General features: G+C 44.6%; 1 protein-coding gene across 1 annotated transcript in view; it reads left to right on the top strand.

The window, feature by feature from the left end:
* Nucleotides 1–23,597, top strand: part of LOC310668822 (putative helicase senataxin) — a 286,306-nt gene that overhangs the window by 239,290 nt on the left and 23,419 nt on the right. The window contains exons 19-22 of the mRNA XM_083422138.1: nt 267–374; nt 1,518–1,705; nt 9,773–9,865; nt 12,041–12,205. Coding sequence (XP_083278264.1) covers nt 267–374; nt 1,518–1,705; nt 9,773–9,865; nt 12,041–12,205 — 554 coding nt within the window. The remainder of the gene's footprint in view (nt 1–266; nt 375–1,517; nt 1,706–9,772; nt 9,866–12,040; nt 12,206–23,597) is intronic.

Raw genomic sequence — 23,597 nt, 5'->3', positions numbered from 1 at the left:
TGTTGGAGAGCTAGGAATTTATTTTTTTTAAGCAAGAGCCTTGAGTAGCTCCCTGCTATGGATTGGATCGAAAGATCCTGGCCTCTTCCCTTCCACCCCAGACTCCTGAAAACTGGATCCAGAGGGTCAGGGGAGGCTATTATGTCAGAATGGATGAGTTGCAGATGTGGTATAGCAGGATTTGATACAAGGCGACTTGTGCGGCAAGATCTTAAGATCTCTCTTGATCTCTCTCATTTAAACTGGTCCCTTTGTCTTTTTTAAAGGCCATGCAGGCTTGTGAGGTTGAAACTATCATCCCACTCATTCATGGCTGCAAAAAGCTGGTCCTGGTTGGAGACCCAAAGCAGCTCCCTCCTACAGTTAAATCTATGGTGAGTATGTCAACAATTAAGGTGTTTTGACTATCCCAGAAAAAAGTTGTAGAGCTGAAAACTGACAGGCTGTTTATAAGCATCTAATGACCCTGCTTTTGGCATAAATAAAGTAAAACATCTATCAGGTCCTTAATGGTGTATGAGCTGCCTACGGTGAAAATGATTCAATTAGTTTATCTGATCAAATTATTTACACAATTCTGTGAGTTTCTGTGAAATCAGCCTGTGTGATTACCATGTTAGTAGACAACATCCCTTTTGGTTAAAAAGAAGTGTATATACCAAGTGCTGTTTTTCTGGGAGACACTCCAATGGCTGGTAGGGCAGAGGCAAGAGTAGATAGGGCCAATGCTTTAAGAATGTATTTTTTAATAAGTATATCAAGGGATATTCCCATAGCAGTAGTCTTTGAGAGACTTTTATTTTTCTCAAGCACCACCATTTCTCTTAGTTCTGATATGCTGCAAAGAGCATAAGGAGAGGGGAGAAGTTCCTGCACCCTCTTACGCTGCCATCTTTCCCACTTTCAAATAAATAAAAGATTGGGTTATTTTGTGGGACTGTTTCCCAAGCCTCTTGGGTAGCCCAGAATAGTTCACTCATTCCTAATCTCTAGTTCAAATACAGGTGAAACTCGGAAAATTAGAATATCGTGGAAAAGTTCATTTATTTCAGTAATTCAACTTAAAAGGTGAAACTAATATATGAGATAGACTCATGACATGCAAAGCGAGATATGTCAAGCCTTTATTTGTTATAATTGTGATGATCATGGCGTACAGCTGATGAAAACCCCAAATTAACAATCTCAGAAAATTAGAATATTAAATGAAATCAGCAAAACAAGGATTGCAAATAGAGCAATATTGGACCTCTGAGACATGAGACCGAGCAATGCAGAAGAGCTGAAGGCTGCTATTGAAGTATCCTGGTCTTCCATAACACCTCAGCAGTGCCACAGGCTGGTAGCATCCATGCCACGCCGTATTGAGGCAGTAATTGATGCAAAAGGGGCCCAGGCCAAGTACTGAGTACATGTGCATGCTTCTACTTCTCATCTCTTGTTCTTTAATTGTTGCTGCCTGTGCTTAACCCATTCCCTGAAAGTTTAACTCCTCCTCCCCTCCCTTGCTTTGGCAGAAAGCTGAGGATTACGGCTACAGGCAGTCTCTGATGGGCCGACTCTGCAGACACCTGAATGGGCAAATCCAAGAAAAACACAGTGACAGGCTTCCAGTCCTGTGCTTGAGGACTCAGTACAGGATGCACCCAGAGATCTGCCTCTTCCCTTCCAATTACATCTACGACCATGCCCTGAAAACTGACCGGTGTGTAGACATCTTACTAATTTTTTTACCTTGCCTCAAGGCAACAGGCATTTCATGAAAAGGTGACCTAAGTGTGGACATCGGTTCCATATTACCCTGGAATTTTGGCTGGTGGTCAGGGATGGTGGGGGTTGTATTCCAGCAACACCTGGAGGGTCCTGCTTTAGCTCATCATATCTGGTGTGTTTGTGTGAATGAATGTACTTGCTCTGACACTACTGGTGAGTACTTAGTTGAATGAAAATTCTGTGCATGATCATAGGCCTCAAACCTGACTCTTTCCAGCAACCTAATTTGATACTTTAATTTTTTTCTTCCATTCTAACCACTTTCTTGTTCTTTCTTTTTTAATATACTTGTGAAGGGATGATGAGCTGCTTGTGCGTAAAAAGCAAGTCCCTCAGAGTTTGATCAGGTTTTCAAACCTCTCCCTGTGACGGAGCCCCTCCGGCATGGCTGCGTCAATCGCTAGCAGAATCCGAAAGTGGTTGCTTTCGGAATCGTTTCCAACATAAAAGCTCCTTAACGGAAACACGTCTTCTGGACTCTCGGCGTGACAGTTTCCGGCGAGGAATGGGTGTCCCTATAGGAGGTCCTGAGACCTCCCCGCTGTTTTCGCTGGAAGCGTCTCTGAGCCATCCCTCCGACTCACCTTCCCTTGAAGTTCCTGCTCTCCCCCTACTGGTTCCCTCTTCTGCTGCTACGTCTCTCTCAACCTCAGTGAGCCTTTGCACCTCCTGTCCTTCCGATGGCAGTTCCCTGACATCCACCTCCCCTCCAGGGCCCCCTTCACCCCCTCCCGTCTCTTCCCCTACGGGCTGTGAGGAGGTAAAACCCCTGAAAGAACCTTCCTCATCGTCCGAAGTTTCGAACACTTCCCTCCACTTGTTGCTGTCCCTGGTCTCTCGGTACTCCTCGTCGTCGGAGTCCATTCCCTCTTCCAACTCCGACTCCGCGAATCCTTCCAGTTCCTCTTCCTCGTCGGTGGTGCTGAAATACTCCCTCCTAAACCTTGCTACCGGCTGTGGTTTCCTCGGGAATCTTTGGTGGAACGTTTCTGTTAAAACCTCGTCATTGACCTCCCCTGCAGTCACCCAGGTGTTTTCTGACTCCGGTTCCCCTTCCCACGCCACCAAATACTCCACCTGATTACCCTTCCACCTGGAATCGAGGATTTCCGCTACATTGTTGCTGCTTTCCTTTTCTTCCAAGGCTGGTCCCCTGGCGTGCTCCCCTTCACGTCCCCCCCGTATGGTGACAGTAACGACCTGTGGAACACTGGGTGCAATTTCATGTGGTTGGGTAACCGGAGTTTGAAAGCCACTGGGTTGACCTGCTGAATCACCTCAAAGGGTCCCAATCTTTTGGGTCTTAATTTTTTACAACCCCCTTTGAACGGCAACCCTTGGGTTGACAGCCACACCTGATCTCCCACCCTTATGGTTTCACCTTCCCTTCTGTTCTTGTCTGCCTGCTTCTTATATTGTGCCTTGGCTCTTTCTAAGTTGAGCTGGAGCTGATGATGGATCGCTTCCATCTCTTCTACAAAATGTTCGGCCGCTGGGACGCTCCATCTCTCCCCTCCATCCCCTGGAAATGCCCTGGGGTGACACCCGTAATTAGCCAAAAAGGGGCTCATCCCTGTGGACACATTCTCCGCGTTATTGTAGGCAAATTCTGCCAGCGCCAACTTTTCGACCCAATCGTTCTCTCTGTCATTGACATAACACCTCAGATATTGTTGGAGGATGCCATTTGCTCTTTCCGCCTGCCCATTGGTTTCAGGGTGCCGGGCCGTCGAAAAATTGACTTCCACGTGCAGCAAGCTCATGAGCTTCCTCCAGAACCTGGAAGTAAATTGTTTGCCGCGGTCTGAGATCACCCTCAAGGGGGCCCCGTGCAACCTAAAGATGTGTTCTACAAACAACTTCGCTGTTTCTTCCGCTGTGACTGCATGTGAGCATGCTACAAAGTGGCACATCTTAGTTAACAGGTCTACTACTACCATGATGGCTGTTTTCCCCTTGGACTTCGGCAGATCCGTCATAAAATCTATTGATACCGCTTCCCAAGGCCGTTCTGGTGTGGGTAATGGTTCTAATAACCCTGCCGGCGCCCTTCTTTCCCCTTTGGCTCTCTGACATTGGTCACACCCTCTTACATACTCCTTTACATCTTCCCTCACCTTGGGCCACCAAAATTCCCTGGTAACCATCCACATGGTCTTGTGTTGCCCAAAATGTCCCGCCGTGGGGCTATCGTGCAACTGCTTGAGTACTCTTCCCCTCAATTCACCTTCTGGTATATACAGTGCCCCTTTGTAATACAATGCCCCATTTCTTTCCTCAAAACCTCCGGGGCTTTCGCCCTCCCCCCTGAGACCTCTGAGCTTATCCTGGGCATATTCATCCTTTTCCGTTTCCTCTACCAGTTCTCGTCGCCCCACCAGCGCCGCCCCACACACCCAGCGGTCCTCAGGGATGACATGTCTCTCTTCGATTGCCCCCTCCCCCTCCAAATACTCTGGTTTGCGTGAGAGAGCGTCCGCCCTGATGTTTTCTGGACCTGGCACATAACAAATTTCAAAGTGGAATTTGGAGAATTCCTGTGCCCATCTCACTTGTCGTTGGTTGAGCTGTTCTCCAATACTCTAAATTCTTGTGGTCTGTGCACACTTGCACCTTGTGTTGTGCCCCAATTAATAAATGTCTCCACCTCCGGAACGCTTCGTGAATGGCGAGTAGTTCCCTGTCATACACCGTGTAGTTCCTCTCGGATTTATTCAGCTTCCTCGAGAAGAAGGCACACGGTCTCCACTCCGACGTATTCCTTCCCGGTTGAAGAAGTACCGCCCCGATCGCCCGGTCGGACGCATCGGTTTCCACTCTCATGGGTTTTCGTAAGTCCACATGCAGAAGTTGTTCTTCCGAGGCGAAAGCCCTTTTCAGTTCTTCAAATGCTCGCTCCGCCTCCGCCGTCCAAACAAACTTCTTCTTGCTGCTGAGGCAGTCGGTGATGGGCGCCGTCAAGTGTGCAAAGTTCTTGATGAACTTCCGATAAAAGTTCCCAAACCCCAGGAATCTTTGCACATCCTTCTTGGTTTTCGGTGTCTTCCATTCCAGTACCGCTTGGACCTTGCCTGGATCCATGGCCAATCCCTTGTCTGACAAGCGGTACCCCAGGAACTCCACCTCCTTGGTATGAAACTGGCACTTCTCCAGTTTCACCCACAGCTGGTTGGCTTGCAGCCTGCCCAACACTTCTCGCACGTCCCTCACATGCTGCTCCTCATCCTCCGAATACACCAACACGTCATCTAGAAAGGCCACACAATTCTTGTAGAGCAAAGGTCCCAGGACGTGATTCATAAAAGCTTGAAAGCACGCCGAGCCTGCTTGTAGACCGAAGGGCATAACGAGGTATTCAAATGCTCCCAAAGGGGTGAACATGGTGGTCTTCCATTCGTCCCCCTTCCTTATGCGTATCAGATTGTACGCCCCCCGCAGGTCCAGTTTTGTAAAAATCTTTCCCTTCCTCACCCTGGTCAAAATGTCATCAATTCGGGGCATAGGAAAAGCCAGGGGTTCCGACACGGCATTGAGGGCCCTGAAGTCTACTACAAGTCTCGGCTTATCTGTGTTTTTTTTGTCCACAAAAAACACTGGGCTGCCCCCCACCGCTCGGGACTCTCTGATGAAACCTCGCTTCAGGTTTTTGTCAATGAACTCCCTCAACTCCTGCATCTCCCTGTCGGACATGGCGTACAGCTTGCCCACCGGGAGTTGGGCCCCAGGGAGTAGTTTGATTTGACAGTCAAAGGGTCTATGCGGCGGCAGTTTGTCTGCTCCCCTTTCGCTGAATACGTTGCTCAGATCTGCGTATTGCGGAGGCACCTTCCCTTTATCCATGACTTCCATCCCGGCTAGGGTGACTCTGGCTCCTCCAGGAACCTTCCCCTGCTTGCAGTGTTCTAGGCAATGCGCTGACCCAAAGGAGACCACCCTCTGATGCCAGCCCACTAGCGGATCGTGTAGCGCCAGCCAGCTCATCCCCAAAATGATGGGAGCTCCTCCCAAGGTGGCCACATTAAACGCTATCCGTTCGGTGTGCCTTGCCACCCTCATTATCATCGGGACTGTCTGTTGGCTAACTTCTCCTCCCAACAGCTCTCTGCCGTCAATCGTGGTCACCTGCAAGGGGCTAGTTAAAGGGATGGTCTGTATCTGATGCTCAGCTGCAAACTCCTTACTCATGAAATTACAGGAGCTGCCTGAATCCAAAAGCGCCTTGACTTGTAGTGGGTGTCCGTTTGGCAGCTCTAACAACACCTCTATCACTAAGGCAGGTCTGGGAGGTTCTGGCGTGGGCACTTTCACTGCTCTTTGGCCTGGCTGCTGTGCCCCGACGGTGGCAGCCAGGCGTTGGCTTTTACTTGCTCCTTGCTTTCCTCCTCCTTTTCCCCAACAGCTCCTGCCATCCCTTGCCATTCCTTTCTTTGTGGGCAGACTCTGGCAAAGTGCCCTGGCTGTTGGCAGAGATAACATTTCTTGGCGCTCTTTCCCTCCTTCTTCCGCCCTTCACTGGGATTAGAAACTGCGCGTGCCCGCGCTGTTCCAACTTCCATCGGCTCTCCCGGCGGGAAAGGTGGCTCTGGAATGTCTGGAATGCGGAGCTCCCTCCAACGTTCTCCTTTCCCTTCCCGCCTTTCCAAAGCCCTCGCTTCCTGGCGCGCTCCTATGGCCAGCGCGGATTTGGTCAGCTGGTCCATAGACTCCGCCCTGGGCCCCCGGGAAAGTTCATCTTTAACGGCCGAAGAAAGCCCCTCTTCGAAAAGCATCTGGATGGGTTCCGCCGATAGGTCCCACCCCAATTTGTGAATCAACATAGTAAACTCAGTCCAGTACTCACGGACAGACCGGCTCCCCTGTTTGCAAGCCATTAACTGCCTTCGCACCACTCCCTGCTCAATGTCGCTGGAAAACATCAGGTCCATGGCACGAAAAAACTTCCTCGTGTCCTTTAGGATCTCATTATTCACTGCCATCAGGGGTCTAACCCAGTCCTTCGCCCCCGATTCGAGATGGCCAATTACAAAAGCCACTCGCGATTCCTCATCGGGGAAGTCATCAAACTGCAGGTTGAGAGCGTATTGCATCTCTGTTCTAAAGGCATGATAGTTTCTGGGATCCCCCCCGAATTTCTGCACCAATCCTGGCACCTTTCTGGCGAGCGGGGTGGTTTTCTCCTTCCCCTTTTCTGCATCCTGAGCCCTCCTCTCCTCAGGCCTCGCCGTTTGCATGGCAAGCTGGATCTCCAACGCCCTGTACCTTTCTTCCAGGCTTGGACCCCCTCCAGCTGCTCCTGCTCCTCCGGTTCCGGCTGGGTCGCTCATGATGCCTCTCCCTGCACAAGCTGGCTTTCAGAGACTTTCGGATTGCTGTGAAGGGATGATGAGCTGCTTGTGCGTAAAAAGCAAGTCCCTCAGAGTTTGATCAGGTTTTCAAACCTCTCCCTGTGACGGAGCCCCTCCGGCATGGCTGCGTCAATCGCTAGCAGAATCCGAAAGTGGTTGCTTTCGGAATCGTTTCCAACATAAAAGCTCCTTAACGGAAACACGTTGTCAGGGGTTCAGGAGCAGAGTCACAGGAGAGGGAGGAAACGGAGAGCGAGGGGGAGGAGTCTGAAGGAAATGTCAGCGACGACAGTAGTCCGAGGTCTCTGAGTCTCTCCAGTGACTCGGAGGATTCACAGAAAGGGGCCCCCATGGTCAGGGCAAGGGGAGTGCCCAGGGGGACACCTCGGGAAGAAGGGGCCGGAGGGGACTCAGAGAGTAGCAGCTGGAAATCCGGACCAGCGTCCCCCCCAGAGTGCAGTAGGGGGGAGGAGTCCAAGGCATCGGGATCAGGGAGCGCGCAGGCAGAGGGAGAACGTGAGGCAGGAGTGACCACACCCTCGTCAGGGAGCGAGGAAACGGTCATCCGGAAAGTTAAACGCGCGCGCGCGCCAAGTTCAAATGTACAGGAGGGCGGCAAGGTGGGCAGCCCGGGTAAGGAGCCAGGTCCTAAAGCCCGCCGAAGAGAGGGGGAGGAGTCAGAGGGGTCAAGCTCTGCGTCAGAAGAGTCCAGGAGGAATGAGACCCCGGGGGGTAGTAAGACCCAGAGGAAGAGAGAGAGAAGGAAGAGGTGGAGTAAGATTAGAGTCTTAAACTGGTGCACAGGGGGCGGAGACCCAGACAGAGCTTCGCCGGTCTAAAGTCCAGACGTAGAGCTGGGACGCTGAGACTTGTAAATGGAGACTATTCTTCAATAAAGACTTTGATACTGTACTATCGGCTAGCGTTGGTCCTTGGTGAGCTGGGACCCGGAGCCAGCTCTGACACACGTCTTCTGGACTCTCGGCGTGACAGTTTCCGGCGAGGAATGGGTGTCCCTATAGGAGGTCCTGAGACCTCCCCGCTGTTTTCGCTGGAAGCGTCTCTGAGCCATCCCTCCGACTCACCTTCCCTTGAAGTTCCTGCTCTCCCCCTACTGGTTCCCTCTTCTGCTGCTACGTCTCTCTCAACCTCAGTGAGCCTTTGCACCTCCTGTCCTTCCGATGGCAGTTCCCTGACAATACTGTATATTAAAAATGATGGTGTTAAATTCCATCCATGTACAATTTTTAGTGAACGTTCCCTAATAGTTGCTGACAGAAATTTATATGGTGCTTTTGTCCATAAATTGTTCTGTTTAACCTCTTCAGTGTTTATATCCCAATTTAATTCCCACCAGCTTTTTAGATTTTGTTGGGGGCAAAATTGGTTCTCAATAAGTGTTTTGTATAAAAGGGAAATGCTATCTCTTATTACTATATTTTCATATTCTGTTAGTTTACTTGTAGCTTCATTTTTAATCTGTGTATTTGTAAGAAATGATCTCAGCTGATATCCTAACAGCCATGAAATTTGATAATTTTCTAAACGTACTTGCATTTCTGCTATTGTAAGAGGTTGTATAAGCCTCTGGATTTTTGTTGAGGGGACCCATATTGCAAGTTCCGAAGGGGGATTCTGATCATCTACTTGCTACTGCGTTCATATCCAAATCAGTCCAAATAAAGTTCATAATTCTATCCAGTCTTATCTTGCTGTTTCCACATCTCATCTTATTCGTACATTTTTTCTTTTTCTTTATGATCTCTTCTGATAATCTCCTTAAGCAGATAAACACCAATTATATCCTGTGTGGATTTTTCCGTTTGACCAATCCTCATATCGTGATGGTTTCCATATATCATCCCTTTCATAAATAACATCGCTCCTTTCCATCATTAATCTCAGGATCTGTCGTTTTTGAGTCCCACTGAGGAGTCTCACCCACAGTATAAAAACAACTCTTTTCCTCCTCCCACACTCAAGTCCTCCGACAGAGCTTATCAATATGGCGACGGTATTTTTAACTGCGTCATTCCAGAGCTCTTAAACTTTCCACGCTCTTCTTAAAACATGCTTTGGTTAGAAAAATTATCTCCACACAGACGTAAATCCACAGCTTAAGTCATTAAAGCAGCATTTCTGACTTGTGAGAGGGGGGGTTCTTGTTTTATCACATAGAGGAAAGAAAGAAAGGTTTTTTTCCCCTCCCCCATCAGTCCTTTTGCCATACCGAGTCTTAGCTGTCTTCTTATGATTGATTCTTGTTCCTCCGACTCTTCTTGTTTATCAGAGAACTCTTCAGTTAGCAGTCTTTACTCCCCCTCCTTCCTTGAAATATGTGCATTCGCTTCTTCCTAATTGTTCCTTTTGAAGTTCTTGCAGCTAGCGGCGCGGATCAGAGACGGCGTCCAGGAGCACCGAGATCCACAGGAGGGCATTCTGCCTAGTGTCCCCATCCCCTCAAATTCGGGGGTGGTATAGGGCACAGCAGGCACGGGCAGCCCCCCCCAATCCTGGGGGGTAGGGAGGCTATTTACTCCCATCACAGCCTCCTAATTACCCCCTGTGGGTCAGAGAGATGTTATTGTCAGCCATCTTCCGATGCGCCCCTAGTGGCCCCTCAAAAGCTATTATGATTTCTCATTGCATTATAGATGGACAGAAGAGAGCCGATTCTCTTTGGAATGGCCCTTCCTACCGTACCTCCTCTTTGATGTTTTGGATGGCCAGGAAGAACAGGAGAGCAAGTAAGTTTTTCATTTATTTGCTTTGTGAATTTGTAGTCGCACTTTTCAAAGTGGCTAGCAGGAGTAAAATCCCACATAAAGCCAACACTGTTTTTTATTAATTACATTTGTTAGCTGCTTTTTACACAAACAAATCTCAAAGCAACTTAACAGATAAAAACAATGAAAACTTAAAACACAATGTGTAATTTCATACACTTCTATCATGTCGCCTGTTTTCTAAAGTAAAAAGTCCCAAATGCTGCCACCTTTCCTCATAGGGGAGTCACTCCATCCCCCTCATCATTTGGGCTGCCCTTCTCCTGAACCTTTTCCTTTTTGAGGAGGCGACCAAAACTCTACATAGTATTCCAAATGCAGTCTCACTGTAGATTTGTGTAACTGCATTGTGATGTTGGCAGTTTTATTTTTCATTCCTTTCCTAATGTTCCCTAGCATAGCATTTTCACAGCTGCCACACACTGGCCATCTAATCCAGCCCTCAGAAAAAGCTAAAGAGCCCTGCTTAGCCCCCCACCCCAAGGGTCCCTCTCTCATCCTGGAGTAAGGAGCTCATGGCTGGTCTGCAATCTCTTACCATCCCCACCCTGAGCTATGAGAGTTGGGAGTCCCAACAAAAGGTGCACCACCCCTGATTTAGTCCTGAACTCTATTGTAGGACAGGAATGGGGAAACCTGTTTCCCTCCCAGAGGTGCTGTTATAAACCCAGATTGTTGCTGGACTACAGGTATATGGTGTCATCCCTGCTACATTTGAAAGGTCTGCTGTGTGGTGTGGAACTCTGGCTTGGTGGACAATTTGGGTCACTTGTTGTTGTTGTTGCTTAGTCGTGTCCGACTCTTCGTGACCCCCTGGACCAGAGCACGCCAGGCACTCCTGTCTTCCACTGCCTCCCACAGTTTGGTCAAACTCATGTTCGTAGCTTCAAGAACACTGTCCAGCCATCTCGTCCTCTGTCATCCCCTTCTCCTTGTTCCCTCCATCTTTCCCAACATCAGGGTCTTTTCCAGGGAGTCTTCTCTTCTCATGAGGTGGCCAAAGTATTGGAGCCTCAGCTTCACGATCTGATCTTTGGGTAACTTACCTGCTGGATCAGGCCAGAATCCCATCAAATCCCACATCCTGTCCTCACAGTGAGCAACCAGATGTCCCAATGGGAAGGCTGCAGCAATCGTGATCTGGTGTTTTCCCACTTTCCACCACAATAAGAGCATGTGGCAGCTTTTGTGGCCATATTCTCCTTAGCTGTTGGTGGGTGGGCACACTTAAGAGTTCTTTAAAAAGCTAAGATTGAAGCAATCTTTGAGGTCATCTAGCACTGTTCAGGGCACAAATATAAGATGGGGGACACCATCTTATATTACTAACAAGGCATTGTTAGTAGTATGTGTCTTAGTAGATCACAAGCTTAACATGAGTCAGCAGTGTGATGCAGCAGCAAAAAAATATAATGAAATGATCTTCTAAACTGCATCAACAGAAGTCTAGTGTCCAGATCAAGGAAAGTAATAGTACCACTCTATTCTGCCTTGGTCAGACCACACCTGGAATACGATGTCTCGTACTGGGCACCACAATTTAAGAAGGGTGATGGCAAGCTGGAACATGTGCAGAGCAGGGTGACCAAGATGATCAAGGGTCTGGAAACCAAGTTTTATCAGGAACCATTGAGGGAATTTGGTATGTTTAGCCTGGTAAAGAGGAGACTGAGAGGAGATATGACCGTCATCTTCAAATATTTCAAGGGCTGTCACATGGAGGATGGAGCAAGCTTGTTTTCTCCTTCTCTGGAGGGTAGGACTCAAACCAATGGCTTCAGGTTACAATAAAGGAGACTCCAACTATATACCTGGAAGAACTTTATGACAGTAAGAGCTGCTTGACAGTGAAATGGACTCCCTCAGGTGACTGTGGACTCTCCTTCCTTGGAGGATTTTAAGCAGAGGTTGGATGGCCATCTGTCATGAGTGCTTTAGTTGGAATTCCTGCATTGCAGGGGGGTTGGACTAGATTACCCTTGGGGTCCCTTCCAGCTCTACAGTTCTTTGAGTGTATGTCCCAAAAGAACCCTAAGAGAGAGAATCTGTGATAACTTTTAAAATGAGGCACACATCCAAATACAAGGCCTTCAGCTCATCCCTTTCTCCCTCCCCTTCTATTTCTTTCTTGTTCAGTTCCTTCATTAATCTCCAGGAAGTTAAGCTGGTAATAGAATTAATGAAGTTAATTAAGAGCAAAAAGAGAGACATCAGCTTTCGCAACATTGGGATCATCACCCCATGCAGTGCTCAGAAAAGAAGGATCCTGAGCCAGCTGGAGAAAGAATTTGGAGAAAATAGGTAAGAATTTCACAAGCCTTGAATGGCATTAAAATCCCTTTAACTGGGCCTCTTGATTCAGCAGAGTGTCAGTCAAGTTACTGGAGGTGAAGTTTACTCTCAATTGAATCATGATTAAGTTGTTGAAATACTGCATTCAGTGTGCAATATGCCCTCCAGATGCTGCTGGACTTCAGCTTGTGCGTAGTCACCCCTTGTTAGCCTTATCTCTCACTTCCCTGAACATATTATTTAATAAAATAAAAACTTCCCTTTGTTGTTTCCCTGTTGCTAAAATGTACGGTACATTGTTGGTTCCCTGGGGCAGGGATCTTCCTTATTTGTTGATGGTAGTCGGTAAAGCGTCTGTATACTGATAGCTCAGCACAATATCCCTGTGGGATGTAATCCATTGGTGCAGTCAAATGCAACATTCCTTATTTCCCTAGTGTGGGCACAGGCAGGGGGACATCCAGTCAGGGTAACGTCCTCTTCCACTGGTGTGGAGCATCCCTCCCCTGCATGTGACCTAGGAGATGGGCATCGCTCTGGCTGACTCCATAAAAGTGCCGAGTCATGCAGCCATTTTCTCAGTCTTGTTTGTCTTGCTTCACTTGCTTTCTATTCTCTTGTTTATCTTTTGCTGCCATGCTGCTCTCCTCCATCCATTTTGTTGTCTTAATGTAATTTTGCTGTCTGCTGGCTCTCAGCCAGCAGCACATGAGTTCAGTCTCCATATGAGATGAACTCAGACTCTTTATTGTGTAACTACCAAGTAAAGCCTGCCTTTCAGGGATCAAATGAACTGAAATGTGAGTAAACATTTTGTTACTTTACTCAGAAAGAGTCTTGTGTCTTTATTCTTTGAAGAGGGATTAAAGGGGGCACCAGGAAAGATAAAGTCACTCAGATTCGGGAAGAGGTAGACTCCACCGTGGCAGCAGGGCTGGGGCGGGAGAGTGCTAGAGTCCTGTCTAGTCAAGTTGCGTGGGATCAAGTCCAATCTGTTACCTCCGAGGATGTGGACAGGCTGCTTAGACAAGTGAAACCAACCACCTGTCTCCTTGACAGCCCATCCTGGCTCATAAAAGCAAGCCGGGAAGTGCTGGGCTGGGAGATGGGTGGTGAATGCTTTCCTCTGTGAGGGAGCCTTCCCAGACCCACTGAAAGAGGCAATTATTAAACCGCTTCTTTAAAAAGCATCTTTGGACCCAGCCCATATGGCCAACTATTGCCCAGTCTCAAAACTTCCATTCTTGGGCAAGGTGATTGAGCGGGTGGCTGCGTTAGCATTTCACTCCACCGTCGCTGCATTTGAGATTGTTGTAAATCACATGCCTGTCTGAGAAGACTATGGGAACGGAAGACAGCCTTATCTCTCTTTCGTTGTATGCACTTTGGACTGTACTTTCACTTCTTCTGTTCTCTCGGAAGAGAACGGACACCATTATGCTGTAGTCTGTATATAGTGTGTAAATAAATAGTAGATTAGATCTCTGTTGTTTCACGCTTCTTGCTGTGTTATGCCAGAAGTTTAGTGTGCATATGCCAGCTGGTATATGTCGCTGAGTTCCCTGGAGAGGAAGGGAGATGCCTTTTCCAGTGCTGCACACATCGGAGGATGCTCGGAGATACAGGGGCTTGCAGGCATCCCCAGGGCGTTTTCCTTTTTCCCCCCAATTTTTTTTATTGGTTTTCACAATATTATAAACAAACAAACACAAGAAACATAAATCATAGCCTTATTGAAAATTACACTTATTAGGGACTTCCGGTCAGCGCCAGCGGATAATGGCGGATTCCCTCTGATCTACGGAGGGAGCCGCTCTGAAGAAACTGGGTTGGATCTGCTCCAGCGAAGCGGGGACCCTTGAAATCGCAGGCGGAGGAAGCCTGCGAACGTGGGACTCGGTGGGCACCTTAGCGCTCCCCCCAAATTGACGAAGGAGCTCAGTTACGGGCTCCGGAGCGAAGCGGGGGTGGCGCGGTGCTGTGAGTCGATTGCTACTTCTTCAGAGTGAAGCTGCACAGCCGTTTTCCGGAGAGCGCTGATTTCTTCTTTGAAAATCTGGATTTAAAGAAACTACCACCCGTGAGTAGGGGAAAGAACGAACTTTGGAGCTAAAATTAAAGTTAATCGGGATCCGAAGCGGAAAGGCATAAAAATGAAGTCTGCCTTCCACCATTGTATATAGTTTGAAAGCAAAGAGACTGAGAACTTGAGCCGGGCAAAAAGACGTTTGGGAATAAGATCTAAAAATCCAACGTCAAAGCAGAAGCCTCCCCCCCCCCCGATTGCAGGAGAGGAGGGGGGAAGAATTAAAGGACTTATTTTCCTGCAGAGAATGAGGATAAATGGACTTAAAACCACTGATCTAAAGCCTGGGAACGGACTGCTGGGGACCTCTTTCCCTGCCGTGAGTGGAGAGTGCCTTTGACAGCTTACTTGACAGCTAACATCGCAAGAAGGGATACTGTGTTTCTGATTTGGATAGATACTGCCTGGGACTAAAGGGAACATTGATACTGTTAATATTATAGAAGAAAGGGGGCACAGAGGAAGGAATAAGACATTTTAACTGAGGCAACAAAAGAACTGATACAGTGTCCCCCTAGTGGAGGCTAGTAACTGTTATTACTGAACTGAGTCAGAGGAATTTTCCACTGTTTTTTTTTTCTGTTGAACTGTACTCTATTGTTGGACTTATTCAGCTGTGATCTGACCTTGAAGTTATCTGGTGTTGTGTTATGGCAGAAAAGTTGGAGCCTCAGGAAAAAACAACAAGGTTCGGGCAAATCTTTTGAAAAAAGAAGAACATCAGCATCTAGCCCATCAGGGGGAGCTCCACCACAAACTAAAGCAAAAGGCATGTCAACAGAAGAAGTTTTGGCTGCAGGCTTGGTTAGAATTCAGGAAACCTTGGACAATGTCCAGGAGTCTCTGAAAAATTTAACTCTGGAAGTAGCTGAAACAAATAAAAAAGTGGTGGATGCTTCATGTAAAATCAATCAGAACACTGCAAGCATTAATACTTTGGGCCAAAAAGTGACTACTAATACCGAAACGATACATAAAGTATTGCAGGAGTCGGCCGCTACAAGAAAAACAGCGGAGGAAGCGAAAGAGATTGCTGAGGCCACAAGACAAGAGGTAAGACAAGAGATACCACCGATACATAGACAGCTGGTGGACCACAGGTTAACGCTGTCTATGATTGAGTTGAAAGAGAAACAAACCAATCTCAGACTAAGGTCTGTGCCTGAACTGGAACAAGACAAATTAAGTGACTTTCTTATGAAGGAATTTGCAGACTTTTGGAATTTGGATTTGGAAAAAGAAGAATTTAAAATTGTGAGTGCTTTCAGGCTAGGAAGAGGAGGGAGGAAGAATATGTTAGGGTGTGAAACCTAAGACGCTGGCAAATTAGCAATGTCATGTGACTTTAAGTAGTCAAGCTCGTTAAGTTGTTAAGTTGCTCAGTATATAGTGTTTGTTTTTCTCTGCCTTGGGGGAGAGGGCGTGAAGCAAAAATGTCTGAAAGCTCCGGAGGTGTTTCTGTTATCTTTCTGCAATAAACCTGTCTTTGGAAAAGACAGGCTTCCCTGTGTCGTTATTTTCCTTTTGCTGCTGAGACTTTGAAGCTTGTACTGCAACAAGAATCTCTGCACTGGACTTAATTAATGCTCTGCAAAGAGAGCTGTTGCTGGTGGCGCAGCGGAAGCGCTTACTGGACCAGTACACAGACTCTCTTAGAATAAAGTGAGAGACTGTTTGATTACTCTTAGTTGTTTTTTTTAATATTTTTTTTTATTTTAACAGTTAGTTAACAAACAATACAAACAAACAAATAGAAAAACAAAACAAGAAGTGAAAACAACACATACCAACAATGTAAAATACAAAATACAAAAAAGAAATTAAAAAATAAAATAAAAACAATTATTGTGTCTTTACATTTCTTTAACATTAACCTAGGTCTGCGACTTCCCCAAACCTTCCCACTCTGTATTCTAGATCTTATATTCTGACAGTAAATTCTTTCCTTCTGACATTTCTTTGGTTAAATTTAATCTTAATATGTTAACGTAATTGCATTTCCATATGTCTAGAAACATTAGTCTTTCTTAATCATTAACTTTTTATACTAATATTCTTTTAAGTTCAATCTGATGTTCTCAAACATTCTTTATCTTATGATGCTTCTGTAAATAGTCTTTAAACTTCCTCCAGTCTTCCTTCACCGTCTCTTCTCCCTGGTCTCTGATTCTGCCAGTCATTTCTGCTAGTTCCATATAGTCGATAACCTTCATCTGCCATTCTTCCAGCGTGGGTAGTTCTTGCGTCTTCCAATACTGTGCGATGAGTGTTCTTGCTGCTGTTGTAGCATACATAAAAAATATCCTGTCCTTCACCTGAACCTGTTGGTTTACCATACCTAGGAGAAAGGCTTCTGGGTTCTTTCTAAATGTGTATTTAAACACTTTTTTCAATTCATTATAGATCATCTCCCAGAAGGCCTTAATCCTTGGACACGTCCACCAAAGGTGAAAGAAAGTACCTTCAGATTCTTTACATTTCCAACATTTATTATCAGACATATGATAAATTTTTGCTAGCTTGACTGGTGTCATGTACCATCTGTAAATCATTTTCATTATATTCTCTCTTAAGGCATTACATGCCGTAAACTTTATTCCAGTGGTCCACAACCTTTCCTAGTCAGCAAACATTATATTATGACCAACATCTTGTGCCCATTTGATCATTGCTGATTTCACTTCCTCATCCTGTGTGTTCCATTTCAGCAGCAAATTATACATTCTAGACAATATTTTTGTTTTGGGTTCTAGCAATTCTGTTTCCAATTTTGATTTTTCCACCTGGAAGCCAATTTTTCTATCCATTTTGAATGCCTCCATTATTTGATAATAATGAAGCCAGTCTCGGACTTTGCTTTTTAATTTGTCAAAACTCTGCAGTTTCAATTTATCTCCGTCTTGTTCTAAGATCTCCCAATACTTTGGCCAGTTGGCCTCCATATTGAGTTTCTTTAATGCTTTAGCTTCCATTGGAGATAGCCACCTTGGAGTTTTATTTTCCAAGAGATCTTTATATCTGATCCACACATTAAACAATGCTTTTCTGACAATGTGAATTTTAAACATTCTGTGCACTTTAACCTTGTCGTACCATAAATATGCATGCCAACCAAATGCATTATTAAAACCTTCTAAATCCAGTATATCTGTATTTTCAAGAAGTAGCCATTCTTTCAACCAGCAGAAAGCTGCTGCTTCATAATAAAGTTTTAAGTCCGGCAGGGCAAAGCCCCCTCTTTCCTTTGCATCTGTTAATATTTTAAATTTTATTCTTGGCTTTTTGCCCTGCCAGACAAATCTAGATATGTCTTTTTGCCACTTCTTGAAACAGTCAATTTTGTCTATAATCTGCAATATCTGGAATAAAAATAACATTCTTGGCAATACATTCATCTTAATCACAGCAATACGTCCTAAAAGTGAGAGTTTCAATTTAGACCATATATCTAGATCCTTTTTTATCTCCGTCCAACATTTCTCATAGTTATCTTTAAATAGATTCCCGTTTTTAGCAGTCATAGTAATTCCCAAATATTTTACTTTTTTCACCACTGTCAAACCTGTTTCATTCTGAAACCTTTCATTTTTGGTTTCTGTTAGGTTTTTTGTCAAAACCTTAGTTTTTGTTTTATTTAATTTAAAACCTGCCAATTGGCCAAATTCTTGAATCAGTTCTAAAACCTTTTTTCCACTAGATTCTGGCTCCTGTAACGTCAAAACCAGGTCATCTGCAAAGGCTCTTAATTTATATTGTTTGGCTCCGACCTGTATCCCTTTAACCAATTGGTCCTTTCTAATCATATTCAGCAACACCTCCAGGACCGATATAAAAAGCAAAGGGGAGATAGGGCAACCTTGTCGTGTTCCTTTTTCTATTCTGAACTCCTCTGTCAAAACATTATTAACAATTAATTTAGCTTTTTGTTCAGAATAGATTGCTCCTATACCATTTTCAAACTCTTGGCCTACCCCCATACCATGGAGATTCTTCTTCATAAAACTCCAAGAGATGTTGTCAAAGGCTTTCTCCGCGTCCACAAATATCAACGCCGCTTTTGTATTTATATTTTCCTGTAAAAGTTCCAAAATGTCAATTATATTTCTCACATTCTCTGATAGGTGCCTTCCTGGGAGAAAGCCTGCTTGGTCTTCATGAATCTCCTCTATTAAAACTTTCTTCAGTCTTCTAGGCAAGATGTCTGCAAATATTTTATAATCCACATTAAGCAGTGATATAGGCCGATAGTTCCTGAGTTGATGTTTTTCAGAGTCTGTTTTTGGTATAAGAGTCACAAAGGCTTCTTTCCACGTTTCTGGAGCCTTTTCCCCCTGAAGTATTTCATTACATATCTCCTTTAAGGGTTGAATTAACCAGTCTTTCAGTGATTTGTAGTATCTTGCCGTCAGCCCATCAGGTCCTGGAGATTTGCCTAGTTGCATATTTTGAATGGCGCTCTCTACTTCTTGTTCTGTGATCCTGCTATTCAGTTTAAGTTTATTTTCTTGAGATATTTTTGGTAGCCCGTTCACTTTCAAAAATTCTTCTATCTCTGTATCTTTCTGTGGTTGTTGAGAATAAAGCTGTTTAAAATATTTTTGAAAAGCACTCCTAATCTCAGTGGGATATTGTAGTGTTTTTCCTTCCACTTCCAAATTTGTAATAGTGTTCATCTTTTGCCTCTTCTTTATTTGCCATGCCAATAACTTTCCACATTTGTTTGCCGATTCAAATGTTCTTTGTCTCATCTGTTTAATTTTCCGTTCAATCTCTTGGTTTATCATTTGCATGTACTGTACTTGATACAACTTTATCTCTCTTAATATTTCTTGTGACTTTGGATTTGATCTCAGTCTCTTTTCACCTTCATTGATCTTTTCCAAAACCTTTTCTCTTTTTTCCTGTTGTGATCTTTTCTTGAGTGCATTTTGTTGGATCAAAAATCCTCTCATCACCGCTTTACTTGCATCCCAAATAATTCTTTTCTCAACCGTAGTGTTCAAGTTTATCTCAAAATAGTCTTTCAGGGTTTTCTGGGCTTTCTTAACAAATTCCTCATCTCTAAAAAGAGAGTCATTCATCCTCCATCTAAAGGAACCAATTGGTTGTAGGTTCATTACCATCTTTACAGCGTTGTGGTCGGAGGAAGTCTTTGGGCAGATTTCCACTTTTTTTTATTTTTGGTGCCAGTTCTCTAGTGATCCATATTTGGTCAATTCTAGTCCAAGTCTTTTTGGCTTCAGAGAAGAAGGTTCCCTCTCTTTCTAAGGGATGCTTCGTTCTCCAGATGTCAATCAGGTCTAAGTTGTCAGTCAGTTCAAAGAAGGTTTTCGGTAGTCTCCCATCATTGGTGACTACCTGTCTTTGTGCCTTATCCATATTCGTTGAAACTACTCCATTCATATCTCCCATTAAAATCACATTGTACTCCATATAGTCCAACAGTGTCTCATGCAACCTTTTAAAAAATTCTGATTTTCCTTCATTAGGCGCATACACACCCACCATCAAGTATTTCTGTCCATGGTATTGAATTTCAATAGCCAAATATCTTCCTTGCTCATCTTTAAAAACAAATTTTGGTGACAGGCCTTCTTTAGCGTAAATTACAACTCCTCTTTTTTTAACTTTGTCCGATGAGATAAATTCTTGTCCCAACTTTTTATTAATTAGGATTTTTCTATGAAGCCTAGTCACATGTGTTTCTTGCAAGCAAATCAGGTCCAATTGCTCTCTTTTTAATATATATTTTAATATATGAAAAATAGATTTCCTCCTTTGACCCGAGTTCAAACCATTACAATTCCAACTTAAAAGTTGCAGATACATGTTGTATTGTTACTATTCTGTTCCTCCAGCTGCTTCCGATAGCTTGTCCTCTTCCGATCCCGGTGGCATCTTCTCCTCTAGGTTCAAGTTCAGTATTGCCTCTGCTGTCTTTTTTCTTCTTTCCTCTAGCAAGTCTACCGTACCTTTCTGTAAGTCTTCCCCGTAGGCCTCCAAAAAGCTGTTTCTGTCTTCCACTGATTTTATTTTTATCTTCCTTCCTTTGAAGTTGAAGGAAAGTCCTCCTGGAAACTCCCACCTAAAGATGATGCTGTTCCTCCTCAACTGGGCGACCAAATCTTTGTATCTGGCTCTAAGATCAAGAAGATGTTTGGGAATATCCTTGAAAATTTCAGCTCTCGACTGGGAGATTTCCAGGGGTTTTTGAAAATGTAGTCCCAGGATCTTATCCCTTTCTTCTTTGGATCTCAATGTAATCAAGCAGTCTCTGATTTTGATCCTTTTATTTGTTTTCCCAGTCGAAAGGCACTTAGTATTTTGAATTCTTCTTTTTCTGAGTCCAGTCCCCAAAATTTCTCAAATTCTTGTGTCAGGTAGTCCCGTAGGCTCTCTTTCTCAATTTCTGGCAGGCCTCTGATCCTCAGATTTGCCTGCCTGTCCTTCAGTTCAATTAAGGAGAGCCTTGCTCTGTAGTCCTCAAGCTGTCTGTTCATAGGTGGTAATTTCTCCTCTGTGGCAGCTACAGCCTGTCTGGCTTCCTCAGCAATCTTTCTTGTTTTAGCAGAATCGCCCAATAATTTTTTAATTGAGTCTGTATTTTGCCTTATGCTGATCGTATTTTGATCTATTTTAGAAGATGCTTCTGCGATCCCCTTGTTCGTTTCTGCCACTTGTTTTTTTGTTTCTGCCACCTCTCTTTTCGTTTCTGCCACTTCCTCTGTGAGTTTGTCAATAGCTCCTTGCAGCTTTGCAAAGCCTGCACTAATCAGTTCATCTGTGCTAGACATTCCTTTCCCTTTCTGTTGTGAGGTGGCACCTCCTGTAGGGTCTAAAGATCCTCTTCTTCCTGGCAGAAAGGATTTGCCTGACCTTGTAGTTTTTTCCTGATAAATTCCTTCTTTCTCTGCCATAAGATAAGCTTTCCCACGGTCAGGCTGCAGCTGCACTTGTTACGTTATCAGTCAGTTAAGAAGTTACAATAAAAAGTTACAGTGGAAAGTTACCAGAAAACTTTGTAACAATATCTATGCCCACCAGGGGGACCCCAGGATCCCAGAGTTGGGAGAAATAAAATGTCCTTTAGCTTACTTTCAGGGCAATATTGTATATATATTTTAAAGCTCCAATTCTTTTTGTAGCAATTTCAGCTCTGTCATAAATGTTTCTCCTTACAAGCGCCGTCCACGATCCCCTTTCTGAGGCTTGTACTTTCAATTTTGACAGCTCAGGACCTAGGAGTCTGAGCGGTGCTTCTCTTACTGCAGCCTCTTACCACCCGGAGGTTAAAAATTTTTCCAATTCCCCCCCCCCCCTTTGTCCTTGGGGGGGGATTCTGATCCTTTCTAAGACTTCAGAGTAATTTTTACAGTCTCTTATTTTGAAATATTAGTAACACAGTTTTTACTTTTTGCTATTTACAGAGCGGAAGGCTGACTTCCTGTTTACACCTTTCCGCTTCAGATCAAATCTTTCTTAGCGAAATTTAAAGTCCCGATTTTATTCCAATTCCAATTTTCCAAATTTAGATCCTTCAAATTTACTGCAGTTTACTCACGATTGTTCTGTTTTGTAATCCGAATTGTATCAAGAAGAGGTTGAGCGCTCTCCGGTCCCGGCAATGCGACGTCGCTCTGAGAAGGTAGCGATAGCCTCGCAGCACCGCGCTGGCCCCCCTCCGATCTCCGGGGCTGTTTTCTCGTCCCGGAGACGTTCTGGAGCTGCGCTTTTGGTACCCGCCGAGTCCCACGGCCGTAGGCTTCCTCCGCCTACGGTTTCAGGGGGTTCCCGCGTCGTTGAAACGGTAAAACCCCGTCCTTCTGGGAGCTCTTCCTCCGAGAGTCAGAGGAAGACAGCCATGACCGCTGGCGATCGAACCCAGAAGTTGTTCGATTACTCTTAGGACAAAAGAGGAGAGAGACAGGATTTTGGGTCTGCACTTTGAGAAGGCCCTGAAAAGACATCATTTTAAAGTAGAAATTTTCAAGGACATTCCAAAATACCTTTTGGAGCTTAGAGCCAACTACGGAGATTTGGTTGCTTTGTTGAAGAGTAGCAACATTGTCTTCAGGTGGGAATTCCCTCAAGGCCTATCTTTTAGCTTCAAAGGGAAAAAGATAAAGATAAAGTCAGTGGATGATAAAGACAGATTCATAAAGGACTACAGTGAAGACCTGCAGAACGGTCTTGGGAAGGAGCAACGAGCCCCAGGGAGAGGAATAATAGATAGAGCAAGAATCCTTTTTGGAGTGGACAACTTGGAGAAAGGGGCACCACCGACAGAGGAGGAAGAAGCACTAGGAGCAGTAGGAGGAGTAGCAAAGTAACTTTAATATGTCTCTGCAACTATTAAGCTGGAATTGTAATGGACTAAACTCCCCTCGAAAGAAGAAACAGGTTTTTCATTTGTTAAAAAAGGAACAAGTGGATTTGATTTGCTTGCAGGAAACTCATGTGACTAGGCTACATAGGAAACTATTAATTAATAAAAGATTGGGCCAAGAATTTATTTCATCGGACAGAGTGAAGAAAAGAGGAGTGGTGATCTATGCAAAGGAGAGCCTATCACCAAAATTTATTTTTAAAGATGACCAAGGAAGATTCGTGGCAATTGAAATTCAAATACATGGAGAGAAAATTTTGATAGTAGGGGTATATGCACCAAACGAGGGGAAATCTGAATTCTTTAAGAAGTTGCATGACATTTTGACAGACTATCTGGACTATAATGTTATTTTGATGGGAGATATGAATGGTGTGGTTTCTACAAATATGGACAAAGCTCAGAGACAGGTAATTACTAAAGATGGTAGATTACCGAAGACTTTTTTTGAACTGACTGACAATTTGGACTTGGTTGATATTTGGAGAACAAAGAATCCCCTGGGAAGAGAGGGAACCTTCTTTTCTGAAGCCAAAATGACATGGACAAGAATTGACCAAATATGGATTACTAGAAGTATGGCACCTAAGACTAAAAAAGTGGAAATCTGCCCTAAAACTTGTTCCGACCATAACGCGGTGAGAATGGAAATGAACTTAATACCAATTGGTTCCTTCAGATGGAGGATGAATGACAATTTATTTAGAGATGAAGAAATAACAAAGAAGGCCCAACAAACCTTGAGAGATTACTTTGAGATTAACATGAATACCTCAGTTGAAAAAAGAGTAATCTGGGACGCAAGTAAGGCCGTCATGAGAGGATTCCTGATACAACAAAATGCATTAAAAAGGAGAATACAAAATGAAAAGAAAGAGAGAATTTTGGAAAAAATAAAGGAAAGTGAGAAGAAACTGAGAGCTAATCCA

Source organism: Podarcis tiliguerta (assembly GCF_965153285.1).
Source record: "Podarcis tiliguerta genome assembly, chromosome: W".
In the NCBI taxonomy this organism is placed as follows: domain Eukaryota; kingdom Metazoa; phylum Chordata; class Lepidosauria; order Squamata; family Lacertidae; genus Podarcis; species Podarcis tiliguerta.
This window is presented reverse-complemented; position numbering and strand designations above follow the sequence as displayed.